At 40.3% G+C, this 11,138-nt stretch overlaps 1 protein-coding gene across 1 annotated transcript in view; it reads right to left on the bottom strand.

Moving 5' to 3' along the window:
• Nucleotides 1-267: 267 nt before the first annotated feature.
• Nucleotides 268-11,138, bottom strand: part of LOC124545751 (protein PAT1 homolog 1) — a 110,822-nt gene continuing 99,951 nt past the window's right edge. Inside the window, exon 13 of the mRNA XM_047124694.1 lies at nucleotides 268-1,173. Coding sequence (XP_046980650.1) covers nucleotides 904-1,173 — 270 coding nt within the window. The 3' untranslated portion in view covers nucleotides 268-903. The remainder of the gene's footprint in view (nucleotides 1,174-11,138) is intronic.

Here is an 11,138-nt window from a genome sequence, read left to right as displayed (position 1 = left end):
AAATTGCCCAGGACATAATAGACAAAAACAGGCATGTAGCCCACTGCTTGGTGTCAGGAAATAGTGTATAACTAATGGACTTCTCAGTTCTAGCCTCTACATTTCAGTACGAACAGCAGAGCAATTGTAATCAACAAAATATTCTCCATTACTATGTAGTAACTTCTAAACTGAATATACATTTTCATATAATATAAATGTACAACAAGAATAAGAAAATTATTTCTTCTATATTGCAGTTATGAGCACCCTATTATTAAAACTTTTCACAGTTTATCTTCCTACCTCTCTGAAAAATAAAAAGTAATTTCTTTTGTGTTCCAGTTAGAGAGACAAGAAACCAAAAGGGTGATTGTAATGTGCTTCTCTTAGCAACAAAGATAGATGCTTTCTGGACTAAGGACACAAAACTATTACACACACTCGATACACGAACATATTAATCTATCAAATAAATGAACAAAAACAGCTAATTTTACAGTGTGTCACTCTACACACTGTAGTATCATCAGACTTATCACGTATAGAATTGGCAGGTACACTAGTCACACATACTTCTTATCCACATGTCATTTCATCACTTCTTACAGATACAAATCGTACAACCCATTCTTACTATGTAAGAATGAGGTAATCAATGTTACTAGTTTACAGATATATATAGCTGCCAGAATAGTTTTCTCTGAGACTTACTCATATATCACATGTCTCATTTCAAAACATTACATATTAACTTTACAGCTTCAAAAGTAGGAATACACAAACTAATGTGCAACAACCACAAATGGGCAAGAGACTTCTCAGTGGTTAACAGCTTCGGATAATTAAGTATGTGCACACAAACAGCAGACATGCAGTAGAATTAATGAAATTCCAGGACACAAGTACACCTCTGCCATTTTCTTAGCGAGATACGGAAGAATCCCGAGGGCCAAATGCTCGAGTCAGCCATTCGCAACCACTACATGGAGGGCAGTGACGCTTCAGGTTTGATGCAGCAAGGGTTCCATCCAGTGGCTGCAGCATGTCAGGTAGAGGTGTTGATGGGAGGCCAGCAGCTGCTGCTCCCAGTCTTTGAACAAAAACTGCCCACTCCTCCAATTGCACAGATTCAGCTGCTGACGAAAGTTGTTCAGCTCGTTCCAAAAGGGCACCGTACACAGAAAGTGCAAACTGAAAAACAGAAACCACATCCAATGATGAGAAAAAAAAAGTTAATTCATCTCAGCATTTCACTGATTATATGACACATACACAGAACCCACATCTGAAGTTAGTATTGTATTTCTTGCTCTGCACCACAAATATCACTGCATAATCTGATTGTGTGTCTCTGCCTTAGCAGAAACAAAATTACACAGTAACTCATGAGCTATTCAGCACCAGCAGCAAAGAGATTATGTTGAATTTTGGGATCACATTACGTAAGGTGAAAGGTGTTCAGAACATACAGTGTACTACTTTCACATTCACAAGTTAAAGAGGTACTTGAGATACATGAAAAAATGTTTCACCAAGATGAAACTGTGGCATCTCCTTTGCTGCTTTATCGGTTGACATTTCCCAAAATGCCCACATGGCTGTGCACCCGGAAAATTTTCACTGCCTCTTCCTTTAGCTATAAAAAGTCCTGAACAAACTGTTCTTTGTTTGCAACGTTCCAGTGCTGAATGAACTGAGGGATTCCAGGTAGATTAATTGAAAGGGATGGTGGAAGAAAGTGCTAACCCTCAATTTTGTGAAAATTAGTCTGTACATGCCATATGTTGTGGTTTCAAATGCACTATGTGCTGATAACATATAGTTCTATTTCTACTGCTAGAAGGGGCTGATAACTATATGCATTGTTTTGTCTTACGGCATTTTTAATCTTATCTTTGGATGAAAACAGTGCCGTCCTATGGAGTAAACATGGCAGTTATGTTGTAATCTTGAATTCAAATAAAAAGATAGCTGTTTGGCGAGGATGGTTGTGATCCATTTACTGATGACAGTGATGCAAATCCCAATTATAAGCATGGGAATACATCAATTGTATAAAATACCTGAAGTGCGGCTTAACATTATATTTCCACCAGTCTAACCTCAAATGGTTTAGGCTTACTAAAATTTTGGGGAAATTGTTAACACTATGAGACCATAAATGTGATGTGAAATATAACAATAAATTCTAATAAAGATGTTACTTTTTCATTTCACATTCCAATAACATAAAAACATACTATGCCGGTGTCTGAGGGTTAGCATTGTTTTGGTCCTGACATTAAACGCTGTTAGTTAATATCATTTTTATCCTGTTTTAGTTCTCTCCAAACATTTGTGTGTTTTTATTTCTGGAAAGAATCAAAGTCCACATCCACTGATAGAGAAAAAGGAAGCAGCAGGTCACCACATCCTACACCAAATAGACTACAACACACCAGAAAAGAAGTACTGCTGAGAAGGCAAGAAACAAGCGAAAAAGAAATGAAGCCTGACCAGGCACGGCTCGTAATTAAAGGCTCTGAGGCGGAGCCGCCCCAAAATATATGTTAAAGTAAATTTCGCAAGAACGTATTACATAATTTAAATTATCAGGACGAATTTCGTATATTTCCCATTCCGATTAAAATAACGACGTTCAACGTTTTTGGAACTGTTTGTATCGATGAATGTTTTCCGAACGGTTAGTAGTGTTTAGGCTGCGCCTTGGAAAGTCCGTAAGCTGCGTGTATTAGCGGTTTAGGGGCGTGGCTTCTACATAGCATTGCTCGTTATGGGCGATCCGAAGGCTCAGAGCTTGCAGCCTAAGGGTGTTATACCAACCACCACACGTTTTTCACGTTCCACTATCTATGTAATAAAGGAATGTAGAGTGGCCGAAACTTCGTTATCCAATATCTGTCTCTGCACATCTCTACTACGCCTCGATGCGTCATTAATCGACGTTTAGTATTTTTGTTTTGATAATGTTTTACATAGTAGTTTTGTTTCTGCCATTGGCTATTGTATCCACATTTAGAGTAAGTTTGCAAATATCCCGCCAGAGTGCACTAGACTACGGTAACATAACAGTACTGCCATCTAGCGAGAGTTTCGTAAGTGATTAGAGGACAAAGCGCGCGAAATTTGTCCCGTTACTTTATTTTCCGTGCTTGCTGATGCTGACTGCTTTTGTTGACACCGTGTGATATTAGCAAGTTTCTATTTCGGAGTGTATTTTGCAAGATTTTAGTGAGTTTTACTTCCTTGTGAATATCTGCGAATTACGGCGAGTGTGAAACCAGCGCAACATGAATTCAGTGTGCAATTTAATAGGTAAAAGCTTGGAACACGGCCACAGGATGAAAGTGAAAGAACTTGGTGCACCCAGACCCGATCTAACGATCAATCAAGAACAGAAACAGTGTAAATCTAGGCAAGGATACAAACGCAGTTTTAATAGAGCAATGTACGATGCAGCTGAGTGGTTGTGTGGTTGTGAAGTGAAAAACGCATTTTTCTGTTTCACCTGTCTTCTTACAAATAGTACTGATAGTGCCTGGACTGAAACTGGTATCGCTGACTTAAAGAATTTTCACGCAAAGGTGAAAAAACATAATTCCAGCGAAAAACATTTAAATGGGTTCATTGAGTTTTCAATGCTAGGGAAAGTGGACATTATGTGCCAATTAGACAGTGCTTACCGCCGTAATATAAAGATATATAATGAAAATGTATCAAAAAATCGGTATATTCTGGGTAAACTGATAGACTGTATTAAATTTTGCGGCAAATTCGAGCTTGCCTTAAGGGGCCACGATGAAACAGAAGATTCCAAAAACCCAGGAATTTTTCGAGGATTAGTCAGTCTTATGGCAGAACTGGACTGCGTCTTGAAGCAGCACATTGAGAAATCAGAAAACCGTGTTTTCTTAGGCCTATCGAAGACAATTCAAAATGAACTCCTGGAATCAATTTATGAGGTGTGCCTTAATCTCATCAAGAGTGAACTGTCGAAGGCAAACTTTCTCGCAATAGAAGTTGATGAAACTACTGACTGTGCAAATTTGTCACAATTGGTCCTAATAATTCGCTATGAGCTACTGGGACAAATAAATGAAAGATTTATTTCCTTTGTACGCCCAAAAAGTCACAGTGCAGACGATGTAACTGCAGCTGTTCTCTGCGAGCTAGAGAAAATGAATGTACAAGAAACACCTGAAAAACTGATAGCTCAGTGTTACGACGGTGCTCCTGTTATGAGTGGCCATAAAAGTGGAGTTCAAACTAGAATTAGAGAAGTGTACAGGAATGCTCACTTTATTCACTGTTACGCCCATCAGTTAAATTTAATTGTTGAACGTTGTGTGACGGGCAATAAACAAGTGCGGATCTTCTTTAGCAACTTGGAAGGAATTTCCACCTTTTTTTCACGGTCTTCTAGCCGTACAGCCATTCTTGACGAAGTAGTGAAGAAGCGTATTCCTACCTGTCCTCAGTCCATCAGATGGAATTTTAAATCACGGAGCGTAACCACTGTGTACAAATACCAAAAGGAAATTGTTGAGTGCCTAGAAAGAATTATTGATGATGATGCCAGTGATTACAAGACAATAAACAAGGCCACGGGACTGAAGGGTTTCCTGCAAGACGAAGATTTCCTCTTCTGGTTAAATTTTTTTAATACAGTCATGCCTCACTGTGACATTCTCTTTAATCAACTGCAGCAGAGGAATATTGATGCAGTGAAAACTGTTGAATATGTTTCGCACTTTGCAGATTCTGTCCAGCAAGTTAGGGCCTCACTTGAAACTGACGATCTCTGGGAACAGGTAGAACCAACTGCAAAACGGGGAAGTTTCACAGAATCAAGAATAGTGTGTGCACGAAACGTTTGCGACCTCATCACAACTCAGATCAGAGAACGATTCAGTTTCAATGATCACTTATCGATTGCACAGCTGTTTGATCCATCGTTGTTTGCAAAACATCAAACTATTTTTCCGGAAAAAGAGTTTAAAATAGCTGTTAATTTGTTCAATTTACAGTCTTCTGATCTACGTCATGAGCTGAACGTGTTGTACAGCCGAAAAGATTTTATGAAGGCGTCAGGTGCTTTGACCTTGTTGAACTGTCTTTACGATAACAATCTGGCTAAAGCTTTTCCTGAAAGTGTAAAACTTCTGCAAATAATAGTAACATTCCCTATGACGACCGGCGAGGCAGAACGCTGCTTCTCGACGTTAAAGCGAGTGAAAACATTCATGCGCAACACTATGAATGAGGACAGACTTTGTGCGCTTGCAATGTGTTCCCTAGAAAAAGAATTATTGAATCGGCCAAATTTCAATGAAATGGTCATAGACCACTTTGCTGCGCAGAAGGGGAGACGAGCTGACTTCGTCTATAAACAAATGAATTGAGGTAAGCAAAAGTGCATTCATAATTGATAAGAGGTAATTCTTTATATTAAGTCCTACTTAGCCTATTAAGTGAAGTGGATAAAAAAGTGTAGTGTCATGTTTAGCCAGTCATAAACGTGATGACATTTTCCGAAACGAATCACTTTTGGTACCGGTACAGTGTGTTGCGCTACAGTGTCACATTTTGTGTACTTTAGCACAACAAACCGTACTAAAAATGACGTATTTTGGAGAGATCTTTAGTGCACTATTTCATATAAATGCATATTTTCATAATACACAATAAATACGAACTGTTCGCTTCTCAAACATGCGAAATAATATGGCAGTTGCACGGATTGCTCATGCCACCCAATCACAGCACAAGACTTGTGACGTCACGAAAACATTACAGTATCGTCATGCGAACTCGTAAACTTCGAGCTTTGGAGGTTAACCACAATAAACGCCTTACGTTTAGTACTGAAAACACCAAAAATATTAAGCAACCGCAAAGTTAACATTCATCGCATTAAAGATCTCTCCAAAACGCGTCTTTTCATATGATTTGCTGCAGTGTCAGAATATGTAATGATGACGTATAAAAACACTAACCAAAGATTTTAATTCGAAGTTAGCTTTTAATCATATTTAATACCTGATTATAGAAGATACAGTACGTAAAATTATGGGTAGAGAGTGATCTGCCACCCCCCTCCCCCTGAATTTTTAGTTGTTTATGTCAGACTAATCTGTAGTGTAACCCGAGGTCTATGTTGGCTCCAATCGATAAATGCCGCAGCCTTCCCCAATATAGAAACCACGAGCCGCGCCTGAGCCTGACCTAATAGAAACCATAAATGGGAATTAATTCCTGGGCACCCTGTTGGGCAACTGTGTAATTGTCTTCAGAAGTGTGAAGAAAAACTGACTTCGGAGGGGGGAGGGGGGAGGGGGAAGGAACACATTTATTTGGTCTTACAAAATCATATCCTGTGAAAACATTCTTCTCACAAGTAAAATTTCTATCATTTTAACATCAAAATACATCAACAACTGCAGAGTGTGGACAGTGTCTTTTCTGGTAGTCCATATTAAAACAAGTTGGGAAGTACACTCAAAAAGATCAATGGGCAAAACACGAAAATCGTACAAATTCTATTCCTGAAGATGGAATCCAGGCTTTCCACAATGATATCACAAGTGTATTTTGACAGTGATTTTAATATCACAGGATTATCTTGTGATTAGCTTGTAAAGTACAGTGAAGAAAGAAGCATTCAATCTGTCGGTGGAAACAATAGAGATGGGTACTCTGTCAGCTGTATAACATCAGATTTCAACTACCAAAGTCAGGTACTTGCATGATTTGTGATAAACTGCACATTATACTCAAAAATCCAATGAGTACCATACTAATGTTGAGAAGAAAGACGCCCTTAAAAGAAAAAGAGCTGCATCTGAGAAGAGCTGAAGCTTTGAGGAAGAAACTTCAACAATACAGTGCCGAAGCAAAAGGAAAGCCAGAGATATGATATTTGTATGTTATTACATATTGAGACTTTACAATATGCGATAAATCTAAGAGAATAGTTCATGACAAAGTTAAACATGTTAAAAAAAGTCTGTCAAACCCCAACCTTTGGTAAATTACAAAACAGGTTTTTAAATATGTAGTGAAATGGAACATTGAAATAAGTTCAGCAGTTACTCTGTCCAATAGCTAAAGGATATTGCTCTTTACGTACAATTTTATAAGAGTCTTCTCAAGTCTGGGTCTGATCAAATCGGTGATGATGGTGGTTTTACTGCTCCCAATGATATAGTTATCAGTGCTTCTGCTGAATATGAATGTGTGTAGTTTATGAATTGAGCAAAAAAAGATCTTTCCTTACAAAGGATTTTATTCTGATGATAGAAATATGTTAACACTTTTTTAAAATGTAAATTATGTAAAAATACATGGGAAAAACTCATAAAAATCTGTTGGAAAAAACACAAAAAGAACAGAATGGATGAAGTATAGGGAAAAAAGGTGAAACATGAGGGAGTAGGGATGATAGTGAAAGGTGAAAACGAACTTAAATAGACATGAAAACACAAGGAGATAAAAGAGAAAAATAAATAAAAAGACAATGTGGGATGCAGGTCAGTGGATGGACATGTGTGAAGAGAGGGGACAGCAGATGTAAATAGATTAGAGAAGATTAGTACACACATTCTGGAATAAAAGTAGAGGAATGGAGGGGGGGAGTTTGGCAGGTCGAGGTTCAACAAGTTCATGTGGCACAGGAACGAACGGAAAATAACACGCAAAAACGTCTGAGAGTGAAGTAGAAAGAGTGATCAATTTGAAGTTCTAGGATTATTATACCGGCAGTAATGATGTGGGACATGATATGCTGCACCAATAATCAGCATGCTCAGGTAGCCGTGTGTTGCATGTGGATGAGAAAGTGGATATAGTGCGGCTAGGAAGTCAGAGTATGTGTGATTTGGAAGGAGGCAGACAAAACATAGCAGAGCAGACAAAGAAAAGTATGGACATTGAGTAAAGTAATGCATTAGAGAATAGTAATAACGGAAAACACCACTATGTTGCAGGAAGGAAGAAAAGGCACTGGGCAAAAATCAAACAATGGAAAATCCAGTATGGAATAATGATGATATTTTGAAAAGAACTGACTGCTATTCAAGATATAGAGCTTTTGGCCAAAAGGCCCTACTAAAATATGAGGACAGACTGTGTACAGCAACTGCATCTGATGAGAGAGAAGTAGTCGTTGTTGTTGTTGTTGGTGGTGGTGGTGGTGGTGGTGGTGGTGGTGGCATTGGTGGTTGTAGTGGTGAGGAGGAGATTGGTGCAGGGAGGGAGAGCAATAGCAGAGTAGGCATGGTAGTGTGCAAGGACATGGTGGGGTCAGGGAGAAGAAGAGCAGAAAAGGAGAGAAGTAAAGTGGAAAAAGACTTGTGGGTTTGTTGGTGGAATAGAAGACTACTTAGTGCTGGAGTGGAAACAGGGAAGGGCAGGGACTAGCAAAGGTTGAGGCCAGGAGGGTTACAGAAATGTACGATATACTGCAGTGAGAGTTCCCACATGAGCAATTCAAAAAAGTTTGTGCTGATAGGACCAATCCAAATGATGCAAATGAGTGGTCCATCTCTCTCTTGGCCCCAGTCAGTCAGTGGACATTCATGCAAAGAGAGAGAGAGAGAGAGAGAGAGAGAGAGAGAGCTAGCTTGTTGATTGTCATGCCAGCCGTCTACTGAGCCTATGCAATATCCTTGTCAATCCCTTCTCCACCCATGCTCCAAAACATTTGGCTCATGGCAATAGATCTAGAGGCAAGACCTGTCCCATACATCCTTCCAACACCACCCACTCCAGTACAGTCATAGGTATCTCCTGTCTCATCAAAGCAACCCTATCTCGAAAGCAGTCATGGGCCCCCACCATGTCTGTGGATGCTACCACAAGCAGCTTTACGGCTTCCCCAGCCCCTACCCTCTCCGCACCAGCTTCCACACCTAGACACAGTAGGCAGTGTGTGTGTGTGTGTGTGTGTGTGTGTGTGTGTGTGTGAATGCCAGATACATTCAGGTAAATCACAATGACACTCCATGCTCCACCAAGGAAATTGCAAATGTAATTAACTCCTAAACCACAAAAACTATGCCGGCCGGAGTGGCCGAGCGGTTCTAGGTGCTACAGTCTGGAGCCGCGCGACCGATGCGGTCACAGGTTCGAATCCTGCCTCGGGCATGGATGTATGTGATGTCCTTAGGTTAGTTAGGTTTAAGTATTTCTAAGTTCTAGGGGACTGATGACCTCAGAAGTTAAGTCCCATAGAGCTCAGAGCCATTTTAGCCACAAAAACTATCATGCAGTTGATTATATTTCTAGAATAGTACTAAAACTCTGTTCTTCACTTATATACAGTGTATTCAGTGACACATGCAACATATAAAATCACAGGAGATATTTCTAGGCAGAAAAAATATGCTACCGTCAGGTGCCTCTACCAGAAAGTAAGGAAGTAAGAAATGAACAATTATTGATAAGTCTCACTACTTACATCCTTCTCACCGATACTCTCAAAATAAGATTCTTAGTCAGTTACCCACTCTCAGAATATGCTACTTCTCAACTCATGAATCAGGTTATACCAAATTTAAATGACAAAATATTACCCACTGGAATTTTTTGTGACTTGTTGAAACAATTTGATAGTGCAGTTGACAGCATCATCCTAGAGAAACTCAGATTTTCCACTCTAGCAAACTACAAGGTGCATTCAAGTTCTAAGGCCTCCGATTCTTTTTCTAATTAACTACTCACCCGAAATCTATGAAACTGGCATTACTTCTCGACGTAATCCCCCTGCAGATGTACACATTTTTCACAACGCTGACGCCATGATTCCATGGCAGCGGCGAAGGCTTCTTTAGGAGTCTGTTTTGACCACTGGAAAGTCGCTGAGGCAATAGCAGCACGGCTGGTGAATGTGCGGCCACGGAGAGTGTCTTTCATTGTTGGAAAAAGCCAAAAGTCACTAGGAGCCAGGTCAGGTGAGTAGGGAGCATGAGGAATCACTTCAAAGTTGTTATCACGAAGAAACTGTTGCGTAATGTTAGCTCGATGTGCGGGTGCGTTGTCTTGGTGAAACAGCACACGCGCAGTCCTTCCCGGACGTTTTTGTTGCAGTGCAGGAAGGAATTCATTCTTCAAAACATTTTCGTAGGATGCACCTGTTACCATAGTGCCCTTTGGAACGCAATGGGTAAGGATTACGCCCTCGCTGTCCCAGAACATGGACACCATCTTTTTTCAGCACTGGCGGTTACCCGAAATTTTTTTGGTGGCGGTGAATCTGTGTGCTTCCATTGAGCTGACTGGTGCTTTGTTTCTGGATTGAAAAATGGCATCCACGTCTCATCCATTGTCACAACCGACGAAAAGAAAGTCCCATTCATGCTGTCGTTGTGCGTCAACATTGCTTGGCAACATGCCACACGGGCAGCCATGTGGTCGTCCATCAGCATTCGTGGCACTCACCTGGATGACACTTTTTGCATTTTCAGGTCGTCATGCAGGATTGTGTGCACAGAACCCACAGAAATGCCAACTCTGGAGGTGATCTGTTCAACAGTCATTCGGCGATCCCCCAAAACAATTCTCTCCACTTTCTCGACATGTCGTCAGACCGGCTTGTGTGAACCCGAGGTTGTTTCGGTTTGTTGTCACACGATGTTCTGCCTTCATTAAACTGTCGCACCCACGAACGCACTTTCGACACATCCATAACTCCATCACCACATGTCTTCTTCAACTGTCGATGATTTTCAACTGGTTTCACACTACGCAAATTCAGAAAACGAATGATTGCATGCTGTTCAAGTAAGGAAAACGTCGCCATTTTAAGTATTTAAAACAGTTCTCATTCTCTCCGCTGGCGGTAAAATTCCATCTGCCGTACGGTGCTGCCATCTCTGGGACGTATTGACAATGAACGCGGCCTCATTTTAAAACAATGCGCATGTTTCTATCTCTTTCCAGTCCGGAGAAAAAAAATCGGAGGCCTCAGAACTTGAATGCACCTCGTAAAATGGATGAAGATTGTCGCACTAAGGAACACACAGAGTGCTAAAATATAATTTTCAGAATGGGTAATAATCACTACAGTGTACAACAAGGTCAATATTGGATCTCATTAGTAGTTGTTAATATATATCAGGGGTGGCCACAACACGGTTTGTGAACCACATGCAGCTCCT

The sequence above is a fragment of the Schistocerca americana genome, chromosome 8, assembly GCF_021461395.2.
Source record: "Schistocerca americana isolate TAMUIC-IGC-003095 chromosome 8, iqSchAmer2.1, whole genome shotgun sequence".
Lineage (NCBI taxonomy): Eukaryota > Metazoa > Arthropoda > Insecta > Orthoptera > Acrididae > Schistocerca > Schistocerca americana.
Note: the sequence above shows the minus strand (reverse complement) of the source record. Positions and strands in the feature narration are given on the sequence as shown.